The sequence below is a fragment of the Schistocerca cancellata genome, chromosome 5 (genome assembly GCF_023864275.1).
Source record: "Schistocerca cancellata isolate TAMUIC-IGC-003103 chromosome 5, iqSchCanc2.1, whole genome shotgun sequence".
Classification (NCBI taxonomy): Eukaryota; Metazoa; Arthropoda; class Insecta; order Orthoptera; family Acrididae; genus Schistocerca; species Schistocerca cancellata.
In genome coordinates, this window is record NC_064630.1 from 839,248,848 (window position 1) to 839,272,720 (window position 23,873).

At 40.3% G+C, this 23,873-nt stretch overlaps 1 protein-coding gene across 2 annotated transcripts in view; it reads left to right on the plus strand.

The window, feature by feature from the left end:
• The window catches only part of LOC126187365 (zinc finger protein 665-like), a 186,405-nt gene that overhangs the window by 135,589 nt on the left and 26,943 nt on the right, over positions 1-23,873 (plus strand). Inside the window, exon 7 of one of the 2 annotated variants that reach the window (XM_049928409.1) lies at positions 5,751-5,897. The exons of the other annotated variant lie outside the window; for it this stretch is intronic. Within the exon in view, the coding sequence (XP_049784366.1) occupies positions 5,751-5,897 (147 nt within the window). The remainder of the gene's footprint in view (positions 1-5,750; positions 5,898-23,873) is intronic. 2 annotated transcript variants of the gene reach the window in all.

Consider the following 23,873-nt stretch of genomic DNA (forward strand, 5'->3'; position numbering starts at 1 on the left):
GTTGTAGAATTATGAATGCTCGTTCCAGTTATCTAATTATTTTTATACTTCTGATGCTTACAGACAGTAACATAACATGGACAGCTACTTAGTGGCTGCTAATATTATTCTTATAGTTCTTCTTCTGCCATTTACTTTTTTGTAACCATATAACTGCTTTCACTTCTCAAAAAACTTAGTTTGTTGTCTTCTTTTAATGTTATCCACTTTATTAGACTTAAGTGGTTATTAAACAGCTGTGTATGCTTTAATTAAAGCATTCATATACACAATTTGTTCTCCCTTTCCAAGAACTAGGAATTTCAAGCGTGCATGCTCTCATTTTCTGGTTTTTCCAAGCAGTAGTAAAGCAACATACAGAGAATTAGTTGGTTATGTCATTGACATATAAAAGTCTTTTAATGCTGTAATTTCTTGGACAAAATCGGAAGATGGAGCTCAATCTTGAAAACACATTGTTGATGTAAGTGTATAACTATTTATGTGGTTAAAATTAAAATATATACGCCCACAGAAAGAAATCGCATCTCTAGAAAAATAATTAATGTAGTGTAATGAAATTTCAGGACTACATTTGTTAGGTAACATTCTTAAGTAATTAACATTGCAAGATCACAGGTTAATGTAAGCGTGAGATAAGCCATTGCAAATGCGAAATGTTTGTACAGTAATAACCGGTGTAAATGCCAGAATGTTGAGTACAAGCACACAAACGTGCACGTATTGTGTAATACGGAGTTCCGTGCCTGTTGCACTCGGTTGGTCATTATGGGCACGATGCTGTAGGTTTTGTCTGACGATGTGCTTCGTCAGAGACAGATCTGGTGATCGGAGAGATTGAGGCAAAAGTTGACACTCTGTTGAGCATTTTGGGTTACGACAGTGATATGTGGGTGAGCCACCTCGAATGCTGTTCGTGAACGACAGCACAACAGGTTGAATCACCAGATTAATGTACTACAAATTCGTAGTCAGGTCACACGGAGATAACCTGGAGAGTGCTCCTGCTATCATAGGAAATAGCACCACATAGCTCCAGGTGTAGGTCCTGTGTGTAGCACGCAGAAATGTGGTTGCAGGCACTCGACTGGCCTTCTCTTAACCAATGCGTGGCCATCTCTGGCACCGAGGCTGAACCAGCTTTCATTAGAAAACACAACAGACCTTCAACCTGCCCTCCAGTGTACTCTCACTTGACGCCACGGAAGTCGCAAATAGCAGTGGTTCGGGGGCTGTGGAACGCACACTACAGAGCGCCTGGCCTTTAAATAACAAATTTGTAAGAGTTCACTGTGGTGCCAACTGCTGCTCAAGTTGCTGCTGCGGATGCAGTACAATGTGCCAGAGCCGTATGACAAACACAATGGTCTTCCCTCTCAGTAATGCCATATGGCCATTTGGAGCAGTCTTCTTGCCATCCATAACCCGAATCTTCTTGTGACTATACAGTCTTGTGACCGCCACTGCCAGCAGTCGTGTACATTGGGTACATTCCTGCCAAGTCTTCCTGCAATATTGCTGAAGGAACATCCAGCTTCTCATAGCCCTATCCCACTACCTCATTCAAACTCAGTGAGTTGTTGTTAGTAGTGTGTTTGTCACCTTAAAGGCATTCTTGACTAATGTCAACTAACCATGACAAAACTCTTAGGGCCGTTACAGTGTGTATTTAAAGCAAACCTGATTTGCATCCTCGTAGTGGGACTACGAGTGCCAGTGTTATTTGACTGGTGTGACATTTGAATAGACGTATCATTCAGATGTAAAAACATACCTACCAACTTTTGTTTATGTCATACCTTTTTGGTGTTGCCATTTTCTCCCCACATCAGTTTATCTGTATGTTGTATTCTTTCCACATCATTAAAATTTGTTTTTCCCTTTTTATAACACCAGCAAGCTCCCATAGTTTAAATTTGTTAATTTTATGTATCCTTCCATCATAACTTCATTACTAATCCCATGCTTTTTGGCCTGCTTGCCATCTGACTTCAGTACAATTTTGTTTAGAGTCACTCGATGTTAAGTTGATCGGTATGGTTTTTAAGTCTAATTAAGCCTAGAGTTGTGTGGATTTGACTTATTTTTAACATGTAGTGTCTTTCCATTTTTGTCAGCTTTAGAGGAAGTTTCAAATGCATAGAAATTATTGTGTTTCATTTTACTCTTGTAGACATAAGTGTTTGATTTTTCTTTGCGAAGTTCAAACTTTTGTTTGTGACCTCTAACTGCCTGTTTCGTTCCTGTAGTAACGTGCGAAGAACCGTTTAATAGTTATTTTAATGCTTCATTTTGAATACATAAGAATGAAGAAACTTACATTGGCTAAGTCACACCTTGAAATTCCATATCTGACTGCCAGTCACTTGATCAACACACCTATGGGTTTATGGAATCGCGACGAGTAATCAGTATTTGCACGGCAAGCAAAGCTGATTTGCAATACTATGTGAGTTACATAATACACTGGATGATGATAACCCCTCAGTGCTAGCTTGCGAAGAGCAGATTGTTCTGTTCAACAGGAAATATGAATTAGGTGATAAAAAATATGATGATTGGAATATTTGCAGTATACTGCTTAATACAAATGTTTAAAAACATCTCTCATTGCAAAAAGGTCATATTGAGCAGTGGAGAATTTCTTACTGCAACTATTGAACCTACAGTTTTCATCAAGTGCTCACATAGTCTCTCTCTCTCTCTCACTCTCTCTCTCTCTCTCTCTCTCTCTCTCTCTGCGCGTGTGTGCCTTGTCTCTATAGTGGGTAGGTGGGTAGCTTGTGTCCAGAATTTTTTTTATTGTGGCATTAACATTTTCGAGATTTCGCACAAGTCTTACTCAGGCGCTGCCTATGCTGGTGCACATATGACAATCAGATGTTGTCTCAAAAGGGTGAACTTAATATAGTGTTAGAAGAATTGAATCCCAACACTTAACTAACAAATGCTTGAAGTGAATAGGAGAAGGCAATGTAAATGAAGAAAAAGGAAACATAGAAATTGCTGAATGTGCATATTGCTACCCACCATAGAATGGAGATGTTGAATCACAGGCAGCCACAACAAAAAAGACCACTAGACAAGTAAGCATTGGCCAAAAGGTCTTCTCCTGATACACTGTCTTCTTGCAGAATATTACTTTTAGTCTTTCTTTGCATTTTTATAAAGCAGTAAATTCTCATCATACAAAAAGTTTTTTCCATTACTTAGTTGAAAGAAATTCTGCTGGATCTCTTTTCAAAGTACGTGTGAAGCCATTTGCAAAGTAAAGAACGTACCATTATACAAAGTGGTGGCAGAAAACACACACAAAAGGAGGGTATAATTAGGCAAGCTTTCAGAGCCAGTTGCTTTTTCATGCAGAAGGATTGAAGTGGAAGGAAGACAGGTGAAGGAAAAGGACTGGAGAGGTGTAGGAAAAGGGGTAGATTTCAGAGCAGGCTTCTGAACCAGGGGTCAGGGGAGACACAGCAGACAGGATGAGACGGAAAGACTGATTGTTAGGGACTGCAGTGGACAAGATTTGAAACACGAACTAGTTCTTGCGAACTGGTTCTTGCCACCCACTTGGCCTTAATTTACATTAATTTCTTGTATCTCAGCACCTCGTGACAGTAACTACTACTTTCTTCACTCTGTTTTAGTTTTCTACATCTTTCATTTTTTTTACCTGTCTATCTTTCACCATCCCTCTTCCACCTCTATCACATAAAATGCATTTAGCTTTTCACTCTTCGTAACTCGTACACAATGTTTTAGCGGTAATCTCCGTCTTTCACATTACCGTGTCTTCCACCTTTAAGTTCTCAGGTTTTCAAATCTCATCTGGTGCAGTCCCCAACAATCAGTCTTTTTTTCTCATCCTTTCCAATAAGTCTCCCCTGACCTGCAGTTCTGATGACTCTTCCAAAATCAACCCCATTTCATAGACCTCTCCAGTCCTTTTCCTTCATCCTTCTACCTCCCCCTTCAAACCCTTTTGCCTGGATAAGAAGCCACTGGCTCCGGTAGCTTGCCTTATTATAACCTTTTGTGTGTATGTTCTGCTGCTGCTTGGAGGGTAGCTTTAATGTGTATCCAGTTACATTATATTGTCAAAAAACTGATTGTTTTTATTATACAATGATATTTGTTATAAAATTTTGGGACAGAATTGCATTCAGGAGATGAAATTTTTGTATATGTATATTGAGAGTTCTAAAAAGTAAATCAAACTACCCTTGCTTTGTTTGATGCCTCCCCCTCGCATGTTTGTCTGCCCTGTACCTTGTGGGTCCGTGTCATCCTTAATTTGACCTCCTGTCAGGAGGTCAGCAGTTGTCTCTGTTAGTTTTATCCTTTTGATACAAATCTGTTATATTACAAAACTAATGAAACATACTGCTAGCAATATGCTTTTATCTAACTCTACAACTCATTGCTTTGAACATAAAGGGAATTTTTGTACTTTAACATTACTGTTTCTATGATGATCTGTGTACCGTGTGGCCTCCCTGTCGTTTGACCAGTCCGTGACTGTACAGTGGATGTCATAGTATATTAGTTTTTTTATCATCCTTCTACAGAAAACTGTGCAAGGTGAAGGTGCTACATGGAAGATGAAAACATTTATCTCAGAGCTGATCTTCGTGACAAAAAATCTGGACGTTTTGTGCCACAAACAAGAGTAGGGTCACCTCTCCAGTGGTCCCTTGTATTTCGTCAATATTGTCCAGTAGTAATACGATAGCGGTCACCATTTGTAATAGATCTAGCACATGAAGGTATCATGTTCTGGGATGTGGCAAATGAACATAATGAGACTTTGTGAAATATCATTTTGATTTCATGGGACATTGTGTGTAAACTAGTGTGGTACACTCCATGCACAATTTTTATGGTGATGTAGGCATTCACAAGGAGTTTCATACATAACAGTGTATGATACTTTCTGGCAGTGATTATGCCCATTGCTAAAATTAGTGTTAATTGTGTTGGAATATACAAGCCAGTTGCTACTTTAGTGCACACGTAACAATAAAAGACAGCTAAAATCTCTGGGCACATGAATACCATTTAATACAAATGTCTAAAAAAAAAAGTAATTTGCCACAAACAAAAGGGCCTGTGTGAACCAAAATGTCTCTCCTTTGTGTTAGTTGGACTTGGTGTTGTATGTTGCAGTGAATACAGTATTGTATGTCCCTTTGTAATGAAGTCTGTGATGTGTATAATGTGCAAGGCAAGTTTCTACTGAACAAAGATACGGAACTGGCAGCCACAAAAAAAGTGTGCTGTATTACCTCACATACTTTGGATGAGCCATGTGCTAGTTCAACCAATATCAGAAGAGCATTGTGTATTTAGATGATATGTAAACAAACAATTTACACTTCTTTTATGACACTGTGTTTCAATACAGTTCTGAAGTAAATTGATTTGCCTGTAAAATGTTCATATCACCTAGTAATCAGCAGGTGTATCAAAATTAACTAGAAATAAAGCTGTGAAATGGAGGCTCAAAGATATCCAGGTATCTTTCAAAGAGAATTTGTCATCAAGTGGAACTTGCCCATAATACTAAGATTTCATTAATTTGGTTGTGATATTTAATTGTAATAACATACAGTCAGCATTAAATACCTGAATATAATTACTGGAACAAAGAGGAATATGTGGATGCCTTATGTCTTCATGTTCTAAGAATATTTTTAACATGGTAGATTGACACATTGTACTATTTCTCATAACAGTTTCTCATCCGATAGGTCAGAGAAGATGATAAACTTCCACTACAGATATGTATAACATGTATTGATAAATTAAACTCGTGTCATGAATTAGTCAGTTCTTGCTTGGAAGCTGATGCAAAGTTACGAAAATTATTCTGCATTGAAGATGAAGAATCCATTGAAGTAAGTATGTGTGTTTTTGTAGTATACCACGTTCCACCAAATACAGAATTGTTTATCTAGAATGGCTGTTAAGTCCTCCAAAATTATAAGCTTTCTTTATATTAATTTTTCATTGAAAAGTCCATTCTGCCTTCCTGCATTTTTAATAAGTCATTAGTTAACAGGATAATGAATGCATAAGAGGAAAGTAGACTTTGCACGCTTGCGCATGCCTGCTCCCATTCTCGCACCTATCCACCCACTCACCTGTTTACACCACACACACACACACACACACACACACACACACACACACACACACACACAAAGGCTTGCACGCACTACCATCCATCCAACTTGCACCAACTCCTTTTACCTTCCAGAAAATCACTGCATCACTGTTGGGAACCACTAGGTTCTTTTTAAGCCTTAGTTATATTAATCTGTTGCTGGACTTCTCTCTAAAAAATGTTAAACTTCCAATAAAAGTTATAGCTGACTTCATAATTAACTGTTCAGAACTGAGCTTTTTATTGCTTTGTAGATGATACTTCTTGTTGTTAACATTTGGTTACAAATTTTTATTAGAAATTTTAAGATAGAAGGTGGAATGCAATCGCAGTAAAGTGGGGAGGGGGGGGGGGGGGGGGGAGGAAGGGAACCTTTCACCCATAGAAGACAAGTAGAAAAAAATATATTTATATGAGAAACCTCTGGTGACGCAGAGGTTATATTTTCCTGTTCCTTTGACCAAAACAAGAATTGTTTGATTGTATACATGATACATTGAATTGCAGACAGGCACAACAAAGAGACCCTTACACATTAAGCTCTCATCCAAAGCATTCTTAAAAAAGAAAAGGATTCACAGAAGCAGATACACCACACGCACACGTGATCGCACTAGCTGGCGCTGTGTGTGTGTGTGTGTGTGTGTGTGTGTGTTTGTGTTTGTGTTTGTGTGTGTGTGTGTGTGCACGCACATTTTCTTTTCTGAAGAAGGCGTTGACCGGAAGCTTAGTGTGTAACTGTCTTTTAATTATGCTGGTCTTCAACTCAGCATGTCATCTTTACAGTGAGTTGCAATCTATCCTTTCCCTAATTGGTGATATTCCAACTTGGACTTTCTATTTTGTAATTGTTTGTCTATGACTGACTAATGTAATCAGAACAAACAGTCCATTCTTAGCAAAAGAGTGAGTTTATGTTCAATGCAGCGACAGTTCTTACTTTCAGTAACTTTTAACTAGCACTGCCTTCGTCTACTTTTGGTTCCTTTGATTAATTAATATTTCTGGGTGAACATAATTAGAAGAAAAGCATGTAGAAAAGAAGTCCTGTGGACTCAACTAAGGTATTCTGTCTCTTGCTGACTGAACATTTCTCTCAGACTGAGAGACTAATTCGGTGTGCGGGCCGTTGTCCTCAATTACGAAAATTTCGTATACAATCCTAGCTGTGCCATAGCATATTATAATTATTTTTTTTCCAGGACAATAGCTACAGTCAAATCCATGCTCTCCATATATAGGGCCAACATAGTGAGTAGCATAAGACACTTCTATGAATTTTGTGACAATTATTTGCAGTCCAGTAACAAAACTTTTTTTTTTTTTTGTACAAAAGGATCTTTATATTTTCCAGTCTCTTTCTCTGTTAACACCATTGTGTTAAGGAGTGCCTGAGAGTTATGGTTCAGCATTCTACTAGTACTTTCTGCAGAAATCCTGAGGGCTGTGAGGGTTGACTGGGTTATGCCCCAGCTGCCTCGACACTTCCTGATGTTTTTATACTCTGTCAGATGTGTATATTTTGATGAAGCACTCGTGTTTGAAACCCAGAGCAGGATGATGATTCATTCAGGTGTGGTAACATGTCAGCCACCTCTGAAGTGGCTCAGTAAGTGTCCGTGTTTCACAGTACCATATTACTTGGTGGAGAACATTCTGACGATGCAACCATTGTGAGTAATTGCTGGATTACTGTGATACAACCAACAAAAACTTATCAGGCCCCGTCTATATCTCTCCATAGCTGTAGTAAATGTTAAGGTTATTTTTGCAGCAAAATTACCTAAATTCACATTTCAGTGGGGACAAATACATTTTCAAACTTTTCAGTTGCTGAATGAAGTTGATGAGAAATTGATTGCACTAGTTGTTGCATTATAATCCACTACAGTAAAAAGAAAATAACTTTTGTGGTATACAGTCCATTGAAACACGCGAGGGATATAGACTAAGTTACTTATCAGAACTGAACATAATGAAGATCTCCTTTGTTACAACAGAATTGTTGAATAAAATTCCCTGTTTATAACAACGAAAATAGTCCATTATTTATATTAATGTAAATTAATAGATAAAATGTCTACTCGCCAAGTGGCAGCAGGGGAACACACACAAAATGCTTTAATTTTTACAAGCTTTCAGATCCAGTGGCTCCTTCTTCTGGCAGAAGAGTTGAAGGAGAATGGAGAGAGGTGAAGGCAAAGGACTAGAGACGTTTAGGGGAAGGGGCACTGTTCAGGAAAGTCACCCATAATCCTGAGTCAGGGGAGAATTACTGGACAGAATGAGAAGGGAATGTTGAATGTTGGGGACTGAACTGGACGAGAATTGAATACCTGAGAGCTAAAGGTAGACGACAAGGTAATATGCGAGACAGAGATTACTATTACAACATCGTGAAGAGTGAAAAACTAAGTGCATTGCATATAACAGAGCTGGGAGGGGGGACGGTGAAAAATGGACAAGTCAGAAAATGAAAGATGTAAGTAACTAAAATTGAATGAAGAAAGTAGTAGTTACTGTGAAGACATGCTGAGATGGAAGGAATTAACATAAATTAAGCCTAGGTGGATAGTGAGAACCAAGGACATGTTGTAGTGCTAGTTCCCACCTGTGGCGTTCTGAAAACTGGTCTCTGGGGGAAGAATCCAGATGGTGCATGTGATAAAATAGGCACTGAGGTAATGACTGTCATGTTGTACAGCTTGCTCTGCAACAGGATATTTTGTGTTGCCTTTATAAACCCTCTGACTATGCCCATTAGTCTCGACTGATAACTAGGTGGTAGCAATGCTTGTAAAAGGCTGGAAAACGTGTCGTTCACAAGTGGCTCTCTCTTTGATAGTAATGTTTTGTCTGTTACAAGGTTACTATAGGTGGTCGTGGGAGGGAGCATAGGGAAAATCTTGCAGCAGGGATGGTCACAGGGATAGGAGCCATAGGGTAGAGAGACAGGTGCAGAAGGAGCATAGGGCCTGACAAGGATATTACGGAAATTGGAAGGGTGACGAAAAGCTATATTAGGTGTAGTGGGCAAAATATCAGAGAGAATGTATCTCATTTCGGGGCATGATTTCAGGAAGTCATGGGCGTGTCGGAGTAGCTGATTAATATGTTAAAGACCAGGGTAATACTGGGTGACTAGAGATGTGTTCTGGAGTTGTTTTTTTGGAGGGATCAGCAGAACCGCTTTTGAGCTAGGCTATTGGGATAATTATGTCCAGGGAAAGCTGAAGTGAGAGTGCTGGTGTACTGCTGTAAAGAGTCTGCATCTGAACAAATACATTTGCAGCAAATTCCATTGCTGTTTGGGAGGGAATGTTTGACATGGAAAGGATGGCAACTGTCAATATATATAAGTACTGTTGTTAGTTAGTAGGTTTGATGTGGATGGAAGAGTGTAGCTAGCCTTCGGTGAGGATGAGATAAACATCAGGGAAAATGACATGGAATTCAGAATAGGATCATGTGAAATTTAATTGGGAGAAGGTATTAAGAGATTCCAGGAATTTTTAACAGATCATTCTCAACGTGAGTCCATATGGCAAAGATGTCATCAATGTATGTAAACCAAACCAGGAGCTGAAGGCTTTTGGATCATTTACATACATTGTCACTAATCGACTATTTTCATTTTTATATTAGCCCTTGTAGCCATCATTTCTTCTTATGTAGTCCTCTTTTCAGTCTTTGTTGTTATCTGTCTTGTTCAAGCTATTGTCTGTTTTCTACATTTTATGCTAGTATTCCAATCGTTTATTTACCTGTGCCACCCGGATTTATCAACACTTTGCCTCTACATCTTTTCTAGTACAGGTTTTTTTTACGAATTTGCTTATATGAATTCCACTGTTATTTATGAATTTGCCTACAGTTCCACTACACTGCAGGGCATTCTCCCGATCGTCTTTCGTTGATTTATTTTAAAATTTGACCGCTATTTTCTTTCCTATCCTCCATTTACTCTGTTTACACAGTTGTTTCACATTTTTGTGTGTTTGTTTTTCACCAAACCACTCTGATTGACTTTTACTACCATCTCCTACATTACTTTGTTTTCCAAGCAAAGTAGTTTACATTATCTCCTGTTACTTTCTCTTTGTGTCTGACCAGTTTTAAAATTTTGTCTCCTTTCACGACTTTGGCTATCCCCCCCCCCCCTCCCCGCCCTCCTACCACCTCCCATATCATTTTTTCACATCATATAGACCACTCTTGTGGTGAGAAGTTCTTGTCTACTCATGCCTTTTGTTAACCATTGCCCGTTCTCACAATTTTCGTGCAAAATTTTCTGATTTTTTCTTAATTTTTTCCCTACTTTTCTTCCATTTGTCTATCTTTTTCCACCCTGTGCCTCTCGTTTATGCCATTCCCACCCTTTCTATCACTCCAAACTCTCATCTCTTGTCATGGTGAATTCCATCAAATATTACATCTGTTATTTTCAAATACATGCCTCTGCACTGCCGAAATTAAGGTCCCAAATTCAGTTTCTGGAAACCTGCTTCTCCCTTGGAGTTACACCCAAAGGCCTGACTTTGAAAGTTCCTATTTCTGGATGTAATCCTACTCTACACCACCTTCTGTTACAGTTTCAAATACAGCAGTCTTTTGCACATACCCGACTAATCTGTGACCATTTTGCCTCATTTGCCAGTTTCCACTCCACTAGACTTCTCGCCTTCTACAAAATCTTGCAGTTATCTGCCCCTCATGTTTCCTGGGAGTGTATCATCCGCCAAGCCAACTTCAGACTGCAACAACTTGCCAGACTTAACCTCAAAAAGCTATCTCACCTTCTCTTAAAGTACCTCAACAGTAATGTTTCCCTGCTTGTCCCACTGCAGCTTCCTAGACAGCCACACCATCAACCACCACTCTTCTTCTACAAACAGAGCTTGGCCAGCCTCCTCAACATCCCACAGCCTTCGCTGTTGTCTCCCAGATTAGTACAGTGTTCTCAACCTCTCTACCAACCCCCCCCCCCCCTCCCTTGGTGAATTATGAATTATCTGTATTATCTAAGGGTATCACTTTCAGCCCTAAACCATGCTGCTTTGGTGAAGGACCTACATTCTTTTACACTTAGTGTCAACTGGAAATATCACTTTGCAACCCAGTCCCAAAACCATTCAAGCAGCAAACCTGACACTGAAACCTGCCAGTTACGACCACGGTTCCAACTTGATCCACCACCACTACCTCAGAATCATCCCTTACAAATTTATAAAGAATTCCTAACATCCAGCATTGCTTCACAACCTTTCCTCAGGTCCCCACAACATGGCCGTAACCTGTCCTCTGCAGATCTCCAGGCCCTATGTTCCCTGAAAGCTCATGACCCCATCATCATCCTCCCAGCTTACAAAGTATCTACTCCTGTGGTGCTTGACTTACAGGAGTATGTTAGTGAAGGTCTATGCCAGCTGTCTGACACCTCCACATAAAGCATCTGCCATCAGTATCACATCCCTGTGATTCAAACTGACCTGCAGTGTCTCTTAAAAACCTCAGGCCCATCACAAGGGCTTACGCCTCAATCCATAGAACTTCTTACCCAACCCAGACCATGTACTCCCACATTTTACCTTCTTCCTAAGATCCACAAACCCAACCATCCTGGCCATTCTGTAGTTGCCGGCTTCAAAGCGCCTACCGAACTTATACCGCCTTAGTTGATCAATGTCTGCAAAGCATAGCACAAAGACTTCCCTGTTGTATTAAAGATACCAACCATTTCCTAGATTGTCTGAAATCTGTGCCTGTCCTACTCCCACTACACACTTTGCTCCTTCTATACCATCACCACTTATGTACGTAGTCTGTCTGCTGCTAAACATTTCCTCAGTCAGCGCCCACTTGATTCCAAACCTATGACATCTTTCTTATGCACCTTCATCAACTTTATACTTACCAACAATTACTGCACCTTTGAGGGGTAGACATACAAGCTGATCAGCGGTACGGCCAATGGGAACCAGGATGGCTACTTCCTACACCAACCTTTCCATGAGTCACTTGGAGGAAGCTTTCCTGGGATCCATTAGCCTTCAGCCCCTGGTTTGGTTTAGATACATTGATGGCATCTTTGCCATATGGACTCATAGTGAGGCTGACATGTTAAAATCCCTCTATATACTCTCTCCCAGTTAAATTTAACATAGTCCTATTCCGAATCCCATGCCATTTTCCTTGATGTTTATATCATCCTCTCTGAAGACAAGCTTGACACTTCCATCCACATCAAACCTACTAACAAACTTGCCATCCTTTCCATGTCAAATGTTTCCTCTCATACAGCCTTGGCATTTGAGGCAAATGTATTTGTTCAGATACTGAATCTTTACAGCAGTACACCATCACTCTTACTTCAGCCTTCACTGGATGTAAATTATCCAAATAGCCTAGTTGTGCCTATCTGCGACTCACCATCTTCCCTATATGGTGAGAAGCAAACTTTCCTTCCCTTAATAGTGTTACATTCCATCCTGGATTTTCCATTGTTTGATTTTAGCCTAGTTCAAAAGTAGATTTTCCAGGCCATCACATCCAATCCTCGTACTGCTGATGTGGTGTCACCGCCAGGCACCACACTTGCTAGGTGGTAGCCTTTAAATCGGCCGCGGTCCGGGAGTATACGTCGGACCCGCGTGTCGCCACTATCAGTGATTGCAGACCGAGCGCCGCCACACGGCAGGTCTAGAGAGACGTCCTAGCACTCGCCCCAGTTGTACAGCCGACATTGCTAGCGATGGTTCACTGACAAAATATGCTCTCATTTGCCGAGACGATAGTTTAGCATAGCCTTCAGCTACGTCATTTGCTACAACCTAGCAAGGCGCCATATTCAGTTACTATTGATATTGTGAATCATGTACCGTCAAGAGCGATGTTCATCATTAATGGATTAAAGTTAAGTATTCCACCAGATACGTCCGTTTTTCTAAATTCTAATTTCCTTGTCCTGTTCCAGACCTCACGCCAGCCTGCGTGAGCTAAAACGCGTGCATTTCGGCCTCCTCTAGTAACACGGTGTTGGCTCTCCTGCCAACCACAACAGCTGATCCCTCCAAAAAACATCAGAGTAGACCACTCGTCACCCAGTATTATCCTGGTCTTGAATATATTAATCAGCTACTTTGACAAGGCAATGACTTCCTAAATTCATGCTCTGAAATGAGATCCATTCTGTCAGATTTTGCCCACCACACCTAGAATAGCTTTCTGTCGTCCTCGCAATCTCCACAATATTCTTGTCAGACCCTATGCTCCTTCTGCATACATCTCCATACCCAATGGTTTTTACCGCTGTGAGAGTCCTCGCTGCAAGTCTTGGCCTGTGCACCCTCCTACCACCACCTATTCCTACCCTGTAACAGGCAAAAAATATATTATCAAAGAGAGAGCCACCTGAGAAATGGCACATCGTATACCAGCTTTTATGTAAACACTGTTTGGCCTTTTACATCGGCATGACTACCACCCAGCTATCGGTCAGGATGAAGGGGTATAGGCAGAGGATGTATACAGACAACATAAAATACCTGTTGCAGGGCATGCTGTACAAAATGACAGTCATTACCTCAGTGCCTGTTCCATCACACGCACCATCTGGATTCTTGCCCCCAGACACCAGTTTCTCATAACCCCATAGGTGGAAAATAGCACTACAATATGTCCTTGTTTTTCGCCACCCACCTGGGCTTAATTTACGTTAATTCCTTCAGGCTCAGCATCTCTTCACTGTAACCACTCCTTTCTTCATTCCATTTTAGTTTTCTGTATCTTTCATTTTCTGACTTGTCTATTTTTTGCCGTCCCACCTCTCTTAGATATAATGCACTACTCCTTTCTTCATTCCATTTTAGTTTTTTGTATCTTTCATTTTCTGACTTGTCTATTTTTTGCTGTCCCACCTCTCTTAGATATAATGCACTGAGCTTTTCAGTCTTCTTAATTTGTGCCCAATACTGTAGTAGTAATCTCTCTTGCGTATTACCCGTCTTCCACTTTTAAGCTCTCAGGTTTTTAAATCTCATCCGGTGCAGTCCCAAACAATCAATGGGTCTTTACCTGTCATCCATGCAGTAAGTCTCTCTTCTACCAGAAGAAGGAGCCACTGGCTCTGAAAGCTTGTAAAAGTTAAATCCTTTTGTGTTTGGGTTCTCTTGGCCCCTCTTGGTGAGTAGATTTTTTAAAATCTATTTGTTTATATTACATTATCAAAATTCCATGTTTGACATTGTTAGTCAGTTGACAGAAAAATTATTTGTCACCATACTCTGATTCTTGAAGTATTGAAGTGATTCCTCTAAAGTGAATGTAGTTACAAATAAGCAAAATGTTTGGGTGTCATTACATAATGAGAGCTGAGTGGTTTCTTTTGTATTCTAATAAAGTAGCTGTAATACATTTATGTGAATTGTGGAATTTTTGATAACTTGGGTATATTTTTACTAGTCAGTGGCACTCCTCAGGGAAAAATATTTGCAAATTGGTCAAATCAGCCTTTATTTTCTGTTTTAATTTGTAGATGATGCCTGTTTTAATTACATGAATGGAGCAACTTGTCAATTGCACTGAACAGGACTCCTTGAGGTATTGAGGTTTTCATTTACTTTAACCTACATTATGTATATTTTAAAGTGATATTCTTTCTGAATCATCTTGTTCACATTGGTTATGCAATTCATAATTGGGAAGGTATTACATTGCTTCAAAAAGCTCTCCCAAGTGCTCTTCCAAATGTTGTTGAAATATTATTGTTCAGATTTCATTTCCAATTTTTATACAATATCAGCAGAGATGGACACAAAATGGAATCTGATTTACTCAAATCCAGCATGCCGGATGGCAATAGGCAGCAGCTTCTGATTATTCAATGAAATTACAAAACTGTCAAAGTTGAAGTTGGACAGAAGCTTGTTTTTATTTACATAGTGGCTGAAATTCCATGTAGTTTTGATGGTTTCATAATTTCATTGAATGGAAACATGAGTTACAGAAGTCTAACATCATTGGAAAAGTTGTTCAAAATAATCATTATCTGTTAGATAAAAGTCTTGTTTTACTGGTTTGAAGAGACCAATGAATACAGATGGCAAGTATATATGGATGTGGAAAATTGTTAGTTTAATGTTCCCCTGCTGAGTGGCCAATATTTTTCTTAGTGTTTTTGATTGTGCTTGTAAGTATTTTATCTCGCTGTACTGTTGACATCACAGTGAGTATATGAATAGCAACTGAGAAATTTGTAGGATCCATATTATAGTCAATGTTAACTTATTGTGTTCATTGAGGAAAATTTGAGCTGCTATTGACTTTTGCTGATATTCTATAACCCTATTTTTCTGAAAATTACTCTATTCCATTGTAGTGTGGTGACACAACAAACTTACTATGGCTAATACACTGATGATGGGGGGGGGGGGGGGGCAGATCGCAACATGAAGGAGTTGTGCAAAATACATGAATGTCCATAGGTGTGTTTCTACATCTGAAAAATAATGTTTATTCAAATTTCATGCCAGTCACATGAGACTGGCGCTAGCAGTGCCAGTATGAGGACGCAAATCAGGTTTGGTTTAAACACATACTGTAATGGTCATGAGCGTTAATTACCTTTGAGATTGGACATGGTGAGTTGGCATTAGTCAAAAATGCCTTTAGAGCAACAAAGACACCATTATCAGGACCTCACTGAGTTTGAACAAGGGTGTGTAATACAGCTATGAGAAGCTGGGCGTTCCTTCGGTTGTACCGCAGAGAGACTTGGCAGCAATATACCCAATATACGTGACTGCTGGCAGTGGTATTTGCAAAACGATTGGGCTCTAGACAGCAAGCGGACTTGGCTCCAAGTGGCCACATGGCAGTACCAAGACCATGGTGTTCATCATATGACTCTGGCCCATCCTGCTGCATCTGCAGCAGCAGGTTGAGCAAAAGTTTGCACCACACTGAACTGTTAAAAATTGGTTATTTCAAGGCCAAATGCCCTGTACACTATGTGATCAAAAGTATCCTGACACAACCAAAAATATAGGTTTTTCGTTTGTGTGCATTGTGCTGCCACCTTCTGCCAGGTACCCCATATCAGTGACCACAGTAGTCATTAGAGGTCATGAGAGAGCAGAAGGGGGCACTCTGTGGAACTTACGGGCTTCAAATGTGGTCAGGTGATTGGGTGTCACTTGAAGAGGGTCTTAATGTGTAATAGACAGACATCCATCCAGATCATCATTATTTGAATTCTAAACTGCATCAGGATCCACTGCAAGTACTATGACAGTTGGGCGGAAAGTGAGAAAACTTGGGATTTCATGCTTGATAGGCTGCTCATAAGCCACACATCGCACTGGTAAATGCCAACCGATGCCTCGCTTAGTGTAAGGAGCATAAACATTGACGATTGAACTGGGGAAAAACGTTGTATGTAGTGACATGGTATGCCCCCGCTCCCTCCATTGCCCATACACTGAATAAGCAAATTTCTGGCATTTCTCGTGACCCTCACCAGCATCACAGGTAGCTGGTATGTTGGCAATATCTGTCTGCATGTTATCCTTCAGGTCTTTTAAGGTTGACATAAATGCAAGATTTCAAAATCACGAGGGGTCTAATTAGGGATGTGGGCTGATCATTCTAAACACAACTCCAGTTGTCAGAGGTATGCATGTCATGCCCTTTCCGGAAAAATTTCTGAGAACAGATTTATTTATTTATTTATTTATTATCTCCCCCCCCCCCCCCCCCACCTGCCAATTGACCTGACAGGATGCGTCAACGAACAGAACATGTGCTGCTGGGACAACACCAGTCATTGAGAATTGCATCAAAGACCTCTATAGTAATCTAAATTCATAGTGTACTTCACGATCTCCATAGCTGCGAATGTTGGTTCCTAGTTTGTAGAAGAAAAATGAGGTCATAATCATAGAGAATTCAGACCAGTATGTGAACATTCTAGAGAGATTTTTTTCCCCCTCACAACTTGATGAATTGGACTTAGAGCAACAGGTCACACTGAAAGGGCTATTTTGTGGAAACACTTCCCAGAGCTCCTCACCTTAGTAAGGGGCGATTTGGAGTGGCTAACGCGTTTCCCCAATTTGGCAGCTCTCTCTCTCTCTCTCTCTCTCTCTCTCTCTCTCTCTCTCTCTCTCTCATCTTAAACCACATTTATCATTTATGTTAACCATCCAAGGACCCTGCTAGACCTGAAGGCCAATATCTGGGCAGAAATTGCCAACGTAGCTGATGCTGTGCTTGTAAGAGTCGTGCGGAAAGTGAGAAATCAGCTTGTGCATTGTAGCCTATGGGAGACGTCACCTACCTGAATGATTTTGAAATCTCTAGAAATGTATGTACTCATATAAAAAAACATTCATAAAATGTGTTTTGATGGAATAAACCAAAAACCCAACAGTGAAATGAAACAGGAGAAAAACACCAGGAACAGGGATCAGTAGCGAACAGATGTCGTACATTTTGTCATTTTTGACAGAGATAAACTCAAGCTGCAGTGTTCTTCTGTGACACATCAGTGTAGAAGTTGGCACAGAAACAGCTAAGTAAAAAGTCCCTGCAACCTGCACATTTCTTTATATGTAAATTCTGACTTCGGAATTTTCCTTTGTGTGAGACCATGTGTGCAAGATTCGTGCGCTGATTTGAACTTCTAGATTTAAATTTTTGCTTTTCACATCACTTCTGCATAATCTTTCATTTATGTATCAATACCTGTTTTTGTATTATAGTATATTGTGAAATTTCAAACATTCGGCCATGATTAATTCGTACTGTTGTTATCAATTGTAGGCATAAACTTGTTTGTGCTTATTTACAATTTTTGAGAACAGTAGGCCTGTCCTCATTCGATAAAATTGTTTTCTAATTTAATGGTGTGATTACATGAAAAATTTTTGAGAATTTTTGGATGCTTACAAAACTATATTTTTGTAACTTACTCGTAGGAGTGTTTTAGATAACTTATTTCATAGCAAATCAGTGTTTGTGATTTACAGTTACTGCCAATGAATTGATCACTCTGAATTTCATTGTATATCAATGCAAGTAGATGTGCATTTTTGAGAATAATCTAAATTGTAGTAAATTGGCGTTTGTGATTCAGTTACTGTAGCAGATATAGTAAATAACATATTGTGAATATAATAGAGGGAAACATTCCACGTGGGACAAATATATTTAAAAAGAAAGATGATGAGACTTACCAAACAAAAGCGCTGGCAGGTCGATAGACACACAAACAAACACAAACATACACACAAAATTCTAGCTTTCGCAACCAACGGTTGCCTCGTCAGGAAAGAGGGAAGGATAAGGAAAAAAAACCATATCCTTTTGTCTTTCCTTATCCTTCCCTCTTTCCTGACGAGGCAACCGTTGGTTGCGAAAGCTAGAATTTTGTGTGTATGTTTGTGTTTGTTTGTGTGTCTATCGACCTGCCAGCGCTTTTGTTTGGTAAGTCTCATCATCTTTCTTTTTAAATATAAATAACATATTGTGTTACATCTAGTTTTCATTTTGAGAGAAGTATATATTATCTACATATATAATCAATTAACACTATTTTCAACATCATTAGTGACTTCAAAAAATTTTAGACAGCCTCCTCCCCCCCCCCCCCCCCCCCCTTAATAGAAGTCTAATTTTTTATACTTGCTTCAATTCTTATAGCGAATTAGTAATTTTGTAGCTCAATAGATTGAGTTGGTAACAGGCTTAATTTAAAGTCATTGGTTCACTGTGCTATAATACATTGCACCAGCTAAAATGTAACCCAACTGAGAATGCTGTTCTCGAAAATAGGGTGAAGTGGTTCACATTCATAATCAAATGCAGATCTCTGTGAATACTGTCAAACGATTGGCAGCTGTTGCTAATTGGTGTATTGGAGGAGCTCCCGAGAGTTGTGTACCTGTGATAATGGTACCAAGGGTACCTCAAGTACTCTCTTCTCATGTGGATCGTTGACTCCTCTGCAGAAAGTACAGAATCTGTCATTAACTGTCCATGTGACTGTGAGTGGTGTTTCAATGGTAGGTCCCAGCGTCCTGTACAGAGTGGATAGGGATGAGGAAGCACTCAGGGTGTTATACCGTTCCCCTAACCGACACGTTTGAGGTGCTATGTACATCACCTGTTTTGGGGAAACATGTTTTGTTTGGTGACAAGAAGAAAAACACAAAACGGTACGATCTATTACCCTACTGGCAATTAAAACTGCTACACCAAGAAGAAATGAAGATGATAAACGGGTATTCATTGGACAAATATATTATACTAGAACTGACATGTGATTACATTTTCACACAATTTGCGTGCATAGATCCTGAGAAATCAGCACTCGGAACAACCACCTCTGGCCGTAATAATGGCCTTGAAACGCCTGGGAATTGAGTCAAACAGAGCTTGGATGGCGTGTACAGGTACAGCTGCCCATGCAGCTTCAACACGATACCACAGTTCATCAAGAATAGTGACTGGCATATTGTGACGAGGCAGTTGCTCGGCCACCATTGACCAGACGTTTTCAGTTGGTGAGAGATCTGGAGAATGTGCTGGCCAGGGCAGCAGTTGAACATTTTCTGTATCCAGAAAGGCCCGTACAGGACCTGCAACATGGCATCGTGTGTTATCCTGCTGAAATGTAGGGTTTCACAGAGATCGAAAGAAGGGTAGAGCCACAGGTCATATTGTTGTTGTTGTGGTCTTCAGTCCTGAGACTGGTTTGATGCAGCTCTCCATGCTACTCTATCCTGTGCAAGCTTCTTCATCTCCCAGTATCTACTGCAACCTACATCCTTCTGAATCTGCTTAGTGTATTCATCTCTTGGTCTCCCTCTACGATTTTTACCCTCCACACTGCCCTCCAATGCTAAATTTGTGATCCCTTGATGCCTCAAAACATGTCCTACCAAACGATCCCTTCTTCTGGTCAAGTTTTGCCACAAACTTCTCTTCTCCCCAATCCTATTCAATACCTCCTCATTAGTTACGTGATCTACCCACCTTATCTTCAGCATTCTTCTGTAGCACCACATTTCGAAAGCTTCTATTCTCTTCTTGTCCAAACTAGTTATCGTCCATGTTTCACTTCCATACATGGCTACACTCCATACAAATACTTTCAGAAATGACTTCCTGACACTTAAAATCTATACTTGATGTTAACAAATTCCTCTTCTTGAGAAACGCTTTCCTTGCCATTGCCAGTCTACATTTTATATCCTCTCTACTTCGACCATCATCGGTTATTTTACTCCCTAAATAGCAAAACTCCTTTACTACTTTAAGTGTGTCATTTCCTAATCTAATTCCCTCAGCATCACCCGACTTAATTCGACTACATTCCATTATCCTTGTTTTGCTTTTGTTGATGTTCATCTTATATCCTCCCTTCAAGACACCATCCATTCCGTTCAACTGCTCTTCCAAGTCCTTTGCTGTCTCTGACAGAATTACAATGTCATCGGCGAACCTCAAAGTTTTTACTTCTTCTCCATGAATTTTAATACCTACTCCGAATTTTTCTTTTGTTTCCTTTACTGCTTGCTCAATATACAGATTGAATAACATCGGGGAGAGGCTACAACCCTGTCCTACTCCTTTCCCAACCACTGCTTCCCTTTCATGCCCCTCGACTCTTATAACTGCCATCTGGTTTCTGTACAAACTGTAAATAGCCTTTCGCTCCCTGTATTTTACCCCTGCCACCTTCAGAATTTGAAAGAGAGTATTCCAGTTAACATTGTCAAAAGCTTTCTCTAAGTCTACAAATGCTAGAAACGTAGGTTTGCCTTTTCTTAATCTTTCTTCTAAGATAAGTCGTAAGGTCAGTATTGCCTCACGTGTTCCAACATTTCTACGGAATCCAAACTGATCTTCCCCGAGGTCGGCTTCTACCAGTTTTTCCATTCGTCTGTAAAGAATTCGCGTTAGTATTTTGCAGCTGTGACTTATTAAACTGATAGTTCGGTAATTTTCACATCTGTCAACACCTGCTTTCTTTGGGATTGGAATTATTATATTCTTCTTGAAGTCTGAGGGTATTTCGCCTGTCTCATACATCGTGCTCACCAGATGGTAGAGTTTTGTCATGACTGGCTCTCCTGAGGCCATCAGTAGTTCAAATGGAATGTTGTCTACTCCCGGGGCCTTGTTTCGACTCAGGTCTTTCAGTGCTCTGTCAAACTCTTCACGCAGTATCTTATCTCCCATTCCGTCTTCATCTACATCCTCTTCCATTTCCATAATATTGTCCTCAAGTACATCGCCCTTGTATAAACCCTCTATATACTCCTTCCACCTTTCTGCCTTCCCTTCTTTGCTTAGAACTGGGTTGCCATCTGAGCTCTTGATATTCGTACAAGTGGTTCTCTTCTCTCCAAAGGTCTCTTTAATTTTCCTGTAGGCAGTATCTATCTTACCCCTAGTGAGACAAGCCTCTACATCCTTACATTTGTCCTCTAGCCATCCCTGCTTAGCCATTTTGCACTTCCTGTCGATATCATTTTTGAGACGTCTGTATTCCTTTTTGCCTGCTTCATTTACTGCATTTACAGGTCATAACACATCTGAAATGTAACGTCCACTGTTCAAAGTGCCGTCAATGCGAACAAGAGGTGACAGAGACGTGTAACCAATGGCACCCCATGCTGGGTGATACGCCAGTATGGCGATGACGAATACACGCTTCTAATGTGCGTTCACCGCGATGTCGCCAAACACGGATGCAACCATCATGATGCTGTAAACAGAACCTGAATTCATTCGAAAAAGTGACGTTTTGCCATTCGTGCACCCAGGTTCGTCATTGAGTATACCATCACAGGCGCTCATGTCTCTGATGCGAGCTGATAGTCCTTGCTGCTACAAACTTTGTCGAACTGTTTGTGCAGATGGTTGTCGTCTTGCAAATGTCCCCATCTGTTGACGCAGGGATCGAGACGTGGCTGCACGATCCGTTACAGCCGTGCGGATAAGATGCCTGTCATCTCGACTGCTAGTGATACGAGGCCGTTGGGATCCAGCACGGCATTCCGTATTACACTCCTGAACCCACCAATTCCGTATTCTGCTAACAGTCATTGGATCTCTACCAACGCGAGCAGCAATGTCGAGATACGATAAACCACAGTCACGATAGGCTACAATCCGACCTTTATCAACGTCGGAAATATGACAGTACGCATTTCTCCTCCTTACACGAGGCGTCACGATGACGTTTCACGAAACAGAGCCGGTCAACTGCTGTTTGTGTATGTGTATGAGAAATTTGTTGGAAACTTTCCTCATGTCAGCACGTTGTAGGTGTTGCCACTGGCGCCAACCTTGTGTGAATGTTCTGAAAAGTTAATCATTTGCATATCACAGCATCTTATATTTCACGTCTGTAGCATGTCATCTTCGTTGTGTAGTAATTTTAATGGCCAGTAGTGTAATTGTCAGCATTTCAAACGAATGGAGAATGATAGTACTCCATAGAGAAATGGCAGCAAGAGACGGGAAAGGATACCAGGTGCACTGAGTGTAAATGCCTGGGGGCCTCATTCAACATGCTGAAGAGGCAGCTATTGAGGGAATAGGGTGCAAGTAACACAATTTATGGCACACATTGGAACAAATGGTACCAGTTATCTGGGCTCCGAGGTCATACTTGGATCATTCCGCTGAGCGGTTCTAGGCGCTACAGTCTGGAACCGCGCGACCGCTACAGTCGCAGGTTCGAATCTTGCCTCGGGCGTGGATGTGTGTGGTGTCTTTAGGTTAGTTAGGTTTAAGTAGTTCTAAGTTCTAGGTGACTGATGGCCTCAGAAGTTAAGTCCCATAGTGCTCAGAGCCATTTTTTTTTTCTTTTTTTTTTTTGGGTCATTCCAGCAACTGGTGCTGAAGGTTGAGAAGACCAGCCTTGCGTGTGGAGTTTCAGTGGAGCTCAGAATTTGTGGCATTGTCACCAGAACTTAGTTTTGAGTCACATAGAGGGAATGAACCAGAGACTTCGAGGGTTCCATGACAAGCTAGGTTGCGACTTCCTGTACTTACGCCACAGGGTTGAGAACTATAGTGTCCCTCTAAATGGGTTAGGTATGCATCACACATCAAAGGTTGCTACCCATATATCTAAATGTGTATGGGGTGCACACAAGGAGTTTTAAGATGATTAGACAACTCACCATCCATTCCTGGCAATGATAGCTACAGGAAACAGAAGTATCAGTGTAAGATCAAAAGAAAGGCCTCCCACAGCTGAGAGCATTAAAATGCTAGTGGTTAAGTGCTGAAGCATTCACAACAAAGTACCAGACTTCGACGTGCTCCTGAAAAGCAGTGAGGCTCATATAATGCTAGGTACGGAAAGCTAGTTCAAACCTGAAATTTATAGCAGTGATTTTTTTTATGGAAAATTTAAGTTTATGTCAAAATAATGGGAAATGGAGGTGGTCTGTTTCTTACAATATTGTTGTGGCAACAATGATTACCAAATTACAAAGGACAACGAAAGCAAGCATATATATATATATATATATATATATATATATATATATATATATAGAGGGAAACATTCCACGTGGGAAAAATATATTTAAAAAGAAAGATGATGAGACTTACCAAACAAAAGCGCTGGCAGGTCGACAGACACAAACATACACACAAAATTCTAGCTTTCGCAACCAATGGTTGC